We start from the raw sequence: 12,892 nt of genomic DNA on the forward strand, positions 1-12,892 counted from the left end.
CAGGAGAGGTATACCTGTGTCCTTAGGTAGTGCAATGTCCAATGTTCTGAGGAACATCCAGACTGATTTCCAGAATGGTTGTACCAGTTTGCAATCCCACCAACATTGCAGGAGTGTTCCTGTTTGCCAGCATCGGCTGTCATCTGAGATTTAATCTCAGCTATTCAGAGTGGTGTGTGGTTGAATCTCAGGGTTGTTTTGATTTGCATTTCCCTGATGACTAAGAATGTTGAACATTTATTCATGTGCTTTTCAGCCATTCAATATTCCTCAGCTGAGAATGTTTTGTTTAGCTCTGTTCGCCATTTTTTAAATATGGCTACATGGCTCTCTGGAGTCTAACTTCTTTTTTTTTTTATTATTAACTTGAGTATTTCTTATATACATTTCGAGTGTTATTCCCTTTCCCGGTTTCCGGGCAAACATCCCCCTCCCCCCTCCCCTTCCTTATGGTGTTCCCCTCCCAACCCTCCCCCCATTGCCGCCCTCCCCCCAACAGTCTAGTTCACTGAGGGTTCAGTCTTGGAGTCAAACTTCTTAAGTTCTTTGTATATTTTGGATATTAGCCTTTATCAGATTTAGGATGGTAATTATCTTTTCCCAATCTGTTGGCTGCCAATTTGTCCTAATGACAGTGTCCTTTGCCTTATTGAAGTTTTGCAGTTTTATGAGGTCCCATTTGTTGATTCTAGATCTTAGAGCATAAGCAATTGGTGTTTTGTTCAAGAAATTTTACCCAGTACCCATGTGTTCAAGACTCTTCCCAACTTTTTCTTGTATTATATTGAATGTATCTGGTTTGTTGTGAAGGTGCATGATCCACTTGGATTTAAACTTTGTACAGGGTAATAAGCATGGATCGATCTGCTTTCTTCTACATGTTGACCTCCAGTTGAACAAGCACCATTTGTTGAAAATGCTACCTGTCTTCCATTGGATGGTTTTAGCTCCTTTGTCAAAGATCAAGTGACCATATGTGTGTTGGTTCATTTCTGGGTCTTCAATTCATTCCACTGATCTATCTGTCTGTCTCTGTACCAATACCATACAGTTTTATCACTATTACTCTGTAATACTTCTTGAGTTCAGGGATGGTGATTCCCTCAGAAGTTCTTTTATTGTTGAGTAGAGTTTTCACTATCCTGGGGTTTTCCTTATTACAAATGAATGTGCAAATTGCTCTCTCTATATCTATAAAGAATTGAGTAGTAATTTTGATGGGAATTGCATTGAATCTGTAGATTGTTTTTGACAAAATGGCCATCTTCACTATATTAATCCTGCCAATCCATGAGCATGGGAGATCTTCCTATCTTCTAAGATCTTCCTCAATTTCTTTCTTCAGAGACTTGAAGTTCTTGTCACACAGATCTTTCACTTGCTTGGTTTAAGTCACACTTTGATATTTTATATTATATGGGACTATTGTGAAGGGTGTCATTTCCCTACTTTCTTTCTCAGTCTGTTTATCCTTCCAGAAAGAAGGGTAGTCATTTGTTTGAGTTAATTTTATACCCCAATATTTTGCTGAAGTTGTTTATCAGGTTAAGTAGTTGTCTGGTGGAACTTTTAGGGTCACAGAAGTATACTAACATATCATCTGCAAATAGTGATATTTTGATTTATTCCCTTCCAATTTGTTTCCTTTTGACCTCCTTTTGTTGTCTGATTGTTCCAACTAGGACTTTGAGAACTATATTGTATAAGTAGGGAGAGAGTGGGCAGCCTTGTCTAGTCCCTGATATTACTAGCGGGATTGCTTCATGTTTCTCTCCATTTAGCTTGATGTTAGCTACTGGTTTGCTGTATATTGCTTTTAGGTATATGTTTAGATATAGGCCTTGAATTCCTGATGTTTCCAGGACTTTTATCATGAAAGGGTGGTCAATTTTGTGAAATGCTTCTCAACATCTAAGGAAATGGTCATGTGGTTCTTCTCTTTGAGTTTGTTTATATAGTGGATTATGTGGATGGATTTTCATATACTAAACCATTCCTGCATGCATGGGATGAAGCCTACTTGATTATGATGGATGATTGCTTTGAGGTATTCTTTTGTTTCAGTTTGCAAGAATTTTATTGTGTATTTTTGAGTCAAGGGAAATTGGTCTGAAGTTCTCCTTTGTTCGGTCTTTGTGTGGTTTAGGTTTAAGAGTAATTGTGACTTCATAGAAGCAGTTCGGTAGTGCTCCATCTGTTTCATTTTTGTGGAATAGTTTGGACAGTATTGGTATGAGTTCTGCTATGAAGGCCTTATAGAATTCTTCACTAAACCCATCTGGTCCTGGGCTCTTTTTGGTTGGGAGAATTTTAATAGCTGCTTCTATTTCTTTAGGAGTTATGGGATTGTTTAGATGGTTTATTTGATCCTGATTTAACTTTGGTACCTAGTATCTGTCTATAAAATTGTGTGCTTTCTCCAGATTTTCCAGTTTTGTGGAATATAGGCTTTTGTAGTATGATCTGATGATTTTTTTGAATTTCCTCAGATTCTGTTGTTATGTCTCCCTTTTCATTTCTGATTTTGTTATTTTGGATACACTCTCTGTGACCTCTGCTTAGTCTGACTAAGGGTTTATCTATCATGTTGATTTTCTCAAATAACCAGCTCCTGGTTTTGTTGATTCTTTGTATAGTCCTTTTCGTTTCTACTTTGTTGATTACAGATCTGAATTTGATTATTTTCTGCCTTCTACTCTTCTTAGGTTTATTTATTTCTTTTTGTTCTCAAGCTTTTAGGTGTGCCATAAAACTGCTGACATATTCTTTTCTCCTATTTCTATTTGCAGGCAATGAGACCTATTAGTTTTCCTCTTAGACCACTTTCATAGTGTCCCATAAGTTTGGGTATGTTGTATCTTCACTTTCATTAAATTCTAAGAAGTCTTTAATTTCTTTCTTTATTTTTTCCTTGACCAAATTGTCATGGAGTAGAGCTTTGTTCAACTTCCATGTATATGTGGGCATTCTTCCCTTATTGTTAATGAAGACCAGCTTTAGCCTGTGGTGGTCTGATAGGATGCATGGGATTATTTCTGTCTTTCTGTATCTGTTGAGGCCTGTTTTGTGGCTGATTACATGGTCAATTTGGGAGAAGGTACCATGAGGTGCTGGCAAGAAGGTATATCCTTTTGTTTTCAGATGGAATGTTCTATAAATATCTGTTAAATTCACTTGGTTCATAACTTTTGCTAGTTTTCCTGTGTCTGTTTAATTTCTGTTTCCATGATCTGTCCATTGATGAGAGTGGGCTGTTGAAATCTCCTACTATTATTGTGTGAAGTGCAATGGGTGATTTGAACGTTAGTAAGTTTTTGTTTATGAATGTAGGTGTCCTTGCATTTGGAGCATAGATATTTAGGATTGAGAGTTCATCTTGGTGGATTTTTCTTTTGATGTATATGAAGTGTCCTTCTTATCTTTTTTGATGACTTTTGGTTGAAAGTCAATTTTATTCCATATTTGAATGGCAACTCTAGCTTGTTTCTTCAGGCCATTTGCTTGGAAAATTGTTTTCCAGCCTTTTACTCTGCGGTGGTGTCTGTCTTTGTCTCTGAGGTGTGTTTCCTATATGCAGCAAAATGCTGGGTCCTCTTTATGTATCCTCTCTATTAGTCTATGTCTTTTTTTTTCTATCTTTATTAACTTGGGTATTTCTTATTTACATTTTGATTGTTATTCCCTTTCCTGGTTTCTGGGCCAACAAGTCTATGTCTCTTAATTGGGAAATTGAGCCCGTTGATTTTGAGAGATATTAAGGGGTAGTGATTGTTACTTCCTGTTATTTTTGTTGTTAGAAGTGGAATTATGTTTGTGCGTCTCTCTTTTGGTTTCACTGCAAGGAGATTACATTCTTGCCTTTTGTATGGTGTAGTTTCTCTCCTTGTGTTGGAGCTTTCCATCTATTATCCTTTGTAGTACTGGATTTGTTGAAAGATATTGTGTAAATTTGGTTTTGTCATGGAGTACCTTGGTTTCTCCATCTATGTTAATTGAGAGTTTTGCTGGATATAGTAGCCTGGGCTGACATTTGTCTTCTCCTAGGGTCTGTCCAGCATCTTCTGGCTTTCATAGTCTCTGGTGAGAAGTCTGGTTTACTTCTTACAGGTCTGACTTTCTATGTCACTTGACATTTTCCCTTACTGCTTTTAATATTCTTTCTTTATTTTGTGCATTTGGTGTTTTGTCTATTATATGACAGGAGGAATTTCTCTTCTGGTCCAATCCACTTGGAGTTTTGTAGGTTTCTTATATGTTTATGTGCATCTCTTTCTTTAGGTTGGGGAAGTTTTCTTCTATAGTTTTTTTTTAATTTTTCAATTTTTTTTAAAATTCCCTACATGTTTTAACACACTGAGTCTTTCTCAAAAATATACAATATAAAAGGGTTAAAAACATGACAAAATTAATATGTAAATGAATTACATAATAAAAGCTCATTATTTGTAGTAGCAACAACAGAAATACACCTAGAGTCTATTGCTTCTATATAAAGTTAAATGTACCATAGCCTATTTCTAAGTTAGAGTGCTATATAGCATTAAGAATTACATTTTCTTTTAGTTTTTTTAATATATTTACTTGCCCTTTAAGTTGGGAATCTTCACTCCCTTCTATACCTATTATCCGTTTGACTTTCTCATTGTATCCTGAATTTCCTGGATGTTTTGGGCTGGGAGCTTTTTGCGTTTTACGTTATCTTTGATGGTTGTGTCGAAGTTTTCTGTGGTTATCTTTTGCCCCTGAGATTCTCTTTCATCTCTTGTATTCTAATGGTAATGGTTGTATCTATGACTTCCTTAGGTTTTCTTTCTCCTGAGTTGTCTCCCTTTGTGCTTTGTTTTTTGTTTCTATCTCCATTTTTAAATCCTGGATGGTTTGTTCAATTACTTCATGTGTTTTGTTGCATTGTCCTTTAATTCTTTCAGGTATTGTTTTCTTTCCTCTTTAAGGGCTTCTACTTGTTTACTTGTGTTGTCCTTCATTTCTTTAAGGGAGTTATTTATGTCCTTCTTAAAGTCCTCCATCATTATCATAAATGTGATTTTAAATCTAAATCTTACTTTTCCAGTGTATTTGGATATCCAGTATTTTCTTTGGTGGGAGATCTGGGCTTTGATGATGCCAAGTAGTCTTGATTTCTGTTGCTTAGGTTCCTATGCTTGCCTCTTGCCATTGGGCTGTCTCCGGTGTTTGCTTGTCTTGCTGTTTCTGACAGTGGCTTGACTCTCCTGTAGGTCTCTGTCTCAGCACTCCTGTAGAACTATATTCCTGTTTTCTTTCAGCCATTTCTGGGAACAGATGCTCTGCTCTCATGTGTGCAGGTGCTCCTGGTGACTGTCTTTCAGCTCTTGACTCGGGCATGAATGAGAAGAAACCTGTCCCTGATTGCTTCTAGGTCCTTACACTCAGAGGCACAGCTGGCACTAGGCAATTCCTTCTTATGCTGTGAATGTGGGCAGAGAGTAGTCTCCTCTGATTTCTCAGGAGTATCCACACTTCTGAGGTTCCCGGTCTCTCCCCCATGGGAATTGGGTGCAGGGAGATGATTGACTGGTTCGTTCAGTTCAGTTCTGGGTGCAGACCAGAACCGCAGGTACCAACAACTGACTGTTCCTATATTCCTGTGTCCAGAGGCACTATGCAGTTTCCTCTTGGACAAGGGATGTTGGCAGAGGTGGGCAGAAGTGGCAGTCTGTCCTGCGGCCTCAGAGTGGTCTGCAATTCTGGGTGTTCAGCTCTCTTCCCTATGGGGTTTGGGTGCAGGGAAATGTGGGATGGTATCAGTTCAGTTCTGGGCATAGCCTGAAACTAGAAGTGCCCTGACCCAGAGGACTTCTGCCTCTGTGTGTCCTGAATCCACCAGGGAGGCCACTTGGAGCAGAAAAGTGGGTCTTACCTCTGCTCTCATGTATGTAGATGCTCCTGGTGACTGTCTTTCAGCTCTAGGTGTGGGCAAGAATTAGAAGGTTCCTGCCCCTGACTACTCCTAGGTCCTTGCACCCATAGGGCACAGTTGGAACTAGGAGATTCTCTCTTGAGTCTGGAATGAGGGCAGAGGGTAGTCTCTGATTTCTCAGGAGTGTCTGCACTTCTGAGGGTCCAGCTCTCTCTCTCTCCCATGGGATTTTGATGCAGGGAGCTGTTTGGCCAGTTCAGTTTAGTTCTGGGCCCAGACCAGAACCACGGGTACTGGCAGCTGATTGTTCCTCTATTCCTGTGTCCAGAGGCACTGTGCAGTTTCCTCTTGGACCAGAGATGTGGGCAGAGGTGTACAGAAGTGGCAGTCTGTCCTGTGGTCTCAGGATGTCTGCACTTCTGGGTGTTCAGCTCTCTTCACCATGGGATGGGGGTCAAGTTCCACTTTCCTGTGCAAACATTCATCTAGTTTCCCTAAAATTCTTGTTGGAGATAATTAATCTTTCCTATGCTTTGGATTTTTCATTTTCCTTGTCATAAGTAACCTGGAATCAATTTTTAAGTTCATTGTTGAAAGTTAAACTTCATCTCTGTTCACTAATTGCATCACACCTGAAACCAGTTGCACTGGCTTTGATGTGCATAGCGCAGCAGGGAGTTGTGAAATTGTTCACCTAAATTGCTCTATTTTTGATCCTTCCCAAGATACTGAGGCCACACTGGACCCACAATTTTACTTATAAAATTTAGATTCATTAGTTGTAGTATTTTTTTTTATTAACTTGAATATTTCTTATATACATTTCAAGTGTTATTCCCTTTCCCGGTTTTCGGGCAACATCCCCCCCTTCCTTATGGGTGTTCCTCCCAACCCTCCCCATTACCACCCTCCCCCAAAAGTCTAGTTGACTGGGGTTCAGTCTTTTTTTTTATTAACTTGAGTATTTCTTATGTACATTTCGAGTGTTATTCCTTTCCGGTTTCTGGGCAAACATCCCTTCCTCCCCCCTTCCTTTTGGGTGTTCCCCTCCCCACCCTCCCCCCCATTGCCGCCCTCCCCCCGACAGTCTAGTTCACTGTGGGTTCAACTTAGCAGGACCCAGGGCTTCCCCTTCCACTGGTGCTCTTACTAGGATATTCATTGCTACCTATGAGGTCAGAGTCCAGGGTCAGTCCATATATAGTCTTTTAGGTAGTGGTTTGTCCCCTAGAAGCTCTGGTTGCTTGGCATTGTTGTACATATGGGGTCTCAAGCCCCTTCAAGCTCTTTCCAGTTCTTTCTCTGATTCCTTCAGCAGGGGTCCTGTTCTCAGTTCAGTGGTTTGCTGCTGGCATTCGCCTCTGTATTTGCTGTATTCTGGCTGTGTCTCTCAGGATCGATCTACATCCGGCTCCTGTCGGTCTGCACTTCTTTGCTTCATCCATCTTGTCTAATGGGTGGCTCTATATGTATGGGCCACATGTGGGGCAGGCTCTGAATGGGTGTTCCTTCAGTCTCTGTTTTTAATCTTTTTGCCTCTCTCTTCCTGCCAAGGGTATTCTTGTTCCCTTTAAAGAAGGGTAGAAGCCTTCACATTTTGATCATCCGTCTTGAGTTTCATTTGTTCTAGGCATCTAGAGTATTTCAAGCATTTGGGCTAATAGCCACTTATCAGTGAGTGCATACCATGTATGTCTTTCTGTGATTGGGTTAGCTCACTCAGGATGATATTTTCCAGTTCCAACCATTTGCCTACGAATTTCATAAACTCGTTGTTTTTGATAGCTGAGTAATATTCCATTGTGTAGATGTACCACATTTTCGGGGGTTCAGTCTTAACAGGACCCAGGGCTTCCCCTTCCACTGGTGCTCTTTCATTAGTCGTAGTATTAAGCCAAGGTTCTGTGGTGTTCATAGTGTGGGACTGGATGAAAGACAATGGTTTGTGAGTATCACAAAAGTCATCCACTGAAAATCTTTCAGCCAAGGAACATGGAATCCCAAGTTAGATCAACTTTACTTTTGAAATGATTTGTTTTTATCTGGAGATAAAGCTGGTAGTTTTATTTATACTGACTCAAAGAAGGTACACTGAGTGGAATTGTCCAATCTTCTCATCAGACAAAGGTTTCTAAAGTAACAATAGGGACACCCCACTCCATGAGACTGCCCTCAGAAAAGCATGTTTAGGAAGAGACCAGGCCTATAGAATACCCTACATATCTCCACTTAATGCAAAAAAGAGGCCAAAATTCTGCTTAAGGCAAGCTTGACATCCTTGTTCCTCAGTGTATAGATGAGGGGGTTTAGGGTTGGCATGAGGACTGAGTATAGCACGGAGGTAATTTTGTTTCTTTCTGGGCTATAACTGGATGCAGGACTGATATAGGTAATGAACACAGATGAATAATACATAGCGACCACAATGAGGTGGGATGAGCAGGTAGAAAAGGCTTTCTTCTTGCCCTCAGCAGAACGCATGCGCAGGATGCTGGCAATGATGCATCCATAAGATAACAGGGTTAGCGCAAAGTTTATGCCTCCATAAAAGGCATCTGCCACAAGAGTCATAATGCTATTCACATATGTGGAGCTACAGGAGAGCAGAAGGAGTGGGGGAATCTCACAGAAGAAGTGGGTGATGACCTTGGGCCCACAGAATGACAGCTGTGTCATCAGACCAGTGTGCACAGATGCATTCACAGCACAGAGGGACCATACACCTATGGCCAGTGCTCCACACAGCTGTTGGCTCATCCTAGAGCTGTAGTGGAGGGGAGCACAGATGGCCACATAACGGTCATAGGCCATGACTGTGAGCAGCAGCACCTCAGAGGATCCAGACCACAGAAGGAAGAAGAGTTGGGCCATGCACCCCTTGAAGGAGATGGTGTTTTCCTCAGACAGTAGACCAACTAGCACCTTGGGCAGAACAGAGGAGGTGCAGATAATGTCCATGCTCGCCAAGTTGCACAGGAAAAAGTACATGGGACTGTGGAGCCCAGTGCTGGAGGTAACCAAAGCAATGATCACAATATTGCCCATTAGAGCCATTATATAGAGAGACAGGAAGCAGCCTGTCAGGAACAGTCTTAGACTAGGGTGCTCTGAGAATCCTTGCAGAACAAACTCTGTCAGTACTGTCTGGTTGGGCCTGAACATCTTTGTGTGGTGTATGCAATTCACAGATATATAGATTGGCTTCTGAGAAAAATAGTACACTTTACCACGCTGAAGTTTGAGTTTGAAACTTGATTATCTCACAATTCTCTGCTGTCAGAAAGGGAAAGAGGAAATATATTTTCAATCAGGGAAACCTCTCATCCCCTATTTCCTTACCATATCCTTAGTGGTTTGTTTACAGTGGAATTTTCACCTAGGATTCTCTCCCTGTAGATTTTGATCAAGAGAGACATCGGCTCCTCCCGTATCCTTTTGAAGTGGTGAAATAATTGCAACTTTCCTAGCTCAGGAACCCCCTGTGCTTTCATTCTATATCCCTTGTAAGCACTATGCTCTCCTGACAGTGCTGGAGCCAGTACCCCTTCCTCTCACAGCTCTTCATGCTTATTTTATAGCTCCATCTCTCTGAGCCAATTCTTGCCTTTCCCATGCCCATGAAAGATCCCTCAGTTGCTTTGTTTCTATATGACAAATATGTTCTTCCACATCTTCTTACCTCTCTTGTCCAACTTACCTCCAAACTTGCAACTATATTTTCCCCAGTATTTTGTTACCAATAGCACATATAATAAAAGGGAAACCGATTTATAAATGATTCCTCTAAGAAATGACAGAGAAATGTAAATCGGGTGATTTGAGGAGCCAGACTTATGTCCACATACTTATGGATACATAATTCATTGCAAAGGAGTAAAAAAATACACAGTAGGGAAAAGAAAAATACTTACTTTTTCAAATGATGATCATGGTCAAACTCTATGATTACACATAGAAGAATTATACTACCACTTGCTTGGTTAGAGTTACATGAGAATATTTTATATTACTTGTGGCTATTGGAAACATTGGTGGGTGGGTCTCTCTGCTGTGGGACTGGGTGGAATATTTAATAGAAAGAAAGGAAAAAAGAGTGTTGTTTCTCTAATTTCTTTCTTGACTTGTTTATCCTTGGTATAAATGAGGCCTACTGATTTTTTTTTAGTTAATTTTGTTTCCAGCCACTTTGCTGAAGGAGTTTATCCACTGTAGGAATTCTCTTTGACTTCTTCCTTTCCAATTTCTATTCTTCTTGATCTCTTTAATTGTCTCAATGTTTTAGCTAGAACTTCAAGTACTATATTGAATACATAGAAAGTGGGCAGCCTTGTCTTGTCCCTGATTTCAATAGATTGCTTTAAGTTTGTTTCTGTTTAATTTGATGTTGGCTACTGCTTGCTGTATATTGCTTTGATCATGGTTAGGCATGTGCTTTGTATCCCTGATCTCTCTAAGACCTGTAACATGAAGGGTGTTGAATTTTGTCAAAGGCTTTTTCAGCATCTAATGAGATGATCATGTGGTTCTTTCCTTTCTGTTTATATGATAGACTATGTTGATGGATTTTCATATATTAAAGCATCCTGAATCTCTGGGGTGATGCCTACTTGATCATGGTGGATTATGTTTTTGATGTGTTCCTGGATTCTTTTTGCAAGTACCCTGTTATACTTGCAGACAGGAGCGTAGTGTAACTGCCCTCCAAGAGGCTCTACCCAGCAAATGACTGAAAAAAGATGCAGATACCTGCACCCTAATATCAGACAGAGGTCGGGGACTCTTACAGAAGAGTTCGGGGAAAATTGAAAGACTAAAGGGATGGGAAATCCACAGAAAGACCAACAAATTCAACTAACCTGGACCCTTGGGGGATTTCAGAGATCAACCAAAGAGCATACACCAGCTGGACCCAGGCCCACTGCACATATGTAGCAGATGTGCAGCTTGGTCTTCATGTGGATTCTCTAACAACAGTAGTAGGGCCACTCCCTCATGCTGTTCAATGCTCATCTGTGGAATATGCTTCTCTAACTGGACAGCCTTCTCTGTCCCTAGTGGAAAAACATTGCCCCTAGTCCTGCAGAGACTTGATGTGCAGGGGTTGGGGGATAACCAAAGTGGGTCTCCACTCTCTCAGAGGAAAAGGGGAGGAGTCAGGGGGAAATCTGTTAGGGTAGACTGAGAGAGAGGCAGCAATTAGGAAGGAAAGTGAGTAAATAAATGAATAAATAAATTAAAAACAAATGAAGAAACAAAGAATTATGCTAGATCATTATCATTAAATTAAAAACAAACTAGACTCCAAGTGGATCAAGACCTCAACCTAAGACCCAATCCCCTGAAAATGACAAAGGAGAAATTAGGAATATGCTTTGACTCATTGTCACAGGAAAGGTCTTCCTGTACAGAATCGTGGTCATGTACACAATGAGATCAATATTTGAAAAACTGGCTCACTTGTAACTGCAGTGCTTCTGTACAGAAAAGAACACTGTATTTGAGTCAAGGATATTCTACAGAATGGCAAAAATCATTACTATTTAGATATCTGACAGAGCATTAGTATCTAGAATACGCAAATAATAAAAAACTTTAAACAAGAAAACAAACAACCCAACTCCCCTGGGGCCTGAAACTAAACAGACAATCTTCAAAAAATGTAACACAAATACATGAAAAATATATTTTACTTGTTCAGCATGCTAAGTCATGAGTTAAAAGCAATTTAAAACTTATTTGAGGGTCAATGTTCCTCCAATCAGAATGATCAAGGGGGGAAAAAGACAGGCAATGCCATGAAGTGTGTGGGGAAAGGAGAATACATATTCAGTGCTGGTGGGAGTGTAAACTTGTACAGCTACTGTGGAAATCTGTATTGCAGGTCAGTAAAATGAAAACAGATATGGTACATACTTCAGGTATACCACTTTTAAGCATAAACCAAAGGGCTACATACCTTAAAATATAACACTTGTTCTTACATGTTCATTGCTGCTCTACTCACAGTGACCTGGAAATGGAAATGACATAGATTTTTATCATGAAGAACAGGGAGTGAACATGTAGTATTTATAAATGGAACGTAACTCAGCTGTTAAGACAAATAAGATCATAAAGATCAAGGAAAATGGGCAAAGCTCAAGCAATCATCCTGAGTCAAGTGGCCCTGACCCAGAAAAAGAAACATTACCTGTTTCTCTCACGTGTGGATATTACCTTTCAAGCCCTAGATATGTGTGCTTCCTTTGTAATATTCATACAGGATACCATCTCTACTAGGGCACATGTATGGTAGGAAAGGGAAGACGACATATAATGTTTCACAGATAGGAAGGACTCATTAAATAAGAAAAATGAAATAATATGGAGGATGGGACAAAGGGTAGGTATGTAACATTGAAACCTTTTGAAACATCTCTATAGACATCTCTGCAGTAGACACTTTCTAAACATCCTCATATAAAATATTTAAAATGGGATTATTCTATAATGGGGCAACAGCAACTAGACAACACATGCTATTAAATAAAAATTTGAATCAGTAATAGATAAATGTTTAAAACACGTTAATTGCTGGACATGTTTGACTCTCAGACCTTACAAGCTCTTGCTATTGCTCTCAGCCGTCGTCCCAGAATGTGATGGTAAGATCCCATTGCAGGGACACCACCTACTTAGGACGGGTCAACTGGAGAAATCATGTAGGTACACACCTGCCAGGATTCACCACTACTTGCTTGCTCTCACAGTTCTGAAACATGTTGTGCAGGCTTGGGGAGAAAAAAGTCATCACCCTCCCCTCAGTTCTGAACCCTAGAACTACAGCAACAACCACTTGGCAAGACATGGCTACAGATTGACACAGTGGCAAGGATGCTGAAGTAAGCAAAACTTTCATTGAATTTAAGATTCACTTCTCTAGGTAGAACTCATATCTGAATTGTTAAAAACCAAGGAGACTGTGGCAAGATTGATCCTAGATCTAGGTATTTG

At 40.1% G+C, this 12,892-nt stretch overlaps 1 protein-coding gene across 1 annotated transcript; it reads right to left on the reverse strand.

Moving 5' to 3' along the window:
• Nucleotides 1–8,128: 8,128 nt before the first annotated feature.
• LOC116894385 (olfactory receptor 13A1-like) lies at nt 8,129–9,079 on the reverse strand. Its single transcript, XM_032896091.1, has one exon. The coding sequence runs from the start codon at nt 9,059–9,061 to the stop codon at nt 8,129–8,131; it is 933 nt and encodes a 310-aa protein (XP_032751982.1). The 5' UTR covers nt 9,062–9,079.
• Between the last annotated feature and the right edge of the window lie 3,813 nt (nt 9,080–12,892).

This window comes from Rattus rattus, chromosome 2 (genome assembly GCF_011064425.1).
Source record: "Rattus rattus isolate New Zealand chromosome 2, Rrattus_CSIRO_v1, whole genome shotgun sequence".
Classification (NCBI taxonomy): Eukaryota; Metazoa; Chordata; class Mammalia; order Rodentia; family Muridae; genus Rattus; species Rattus rattus.

What these genes read in the sequence shown, in the direction of transcription:
- LOC116894385 (XM_032896091.1), bottom strand. Translation starts at nt 9,061, where the DNA reads ATGTTCAGGCCCAACCAGACAGTACTGACAGAGTTTGTTCTGCAAGGA.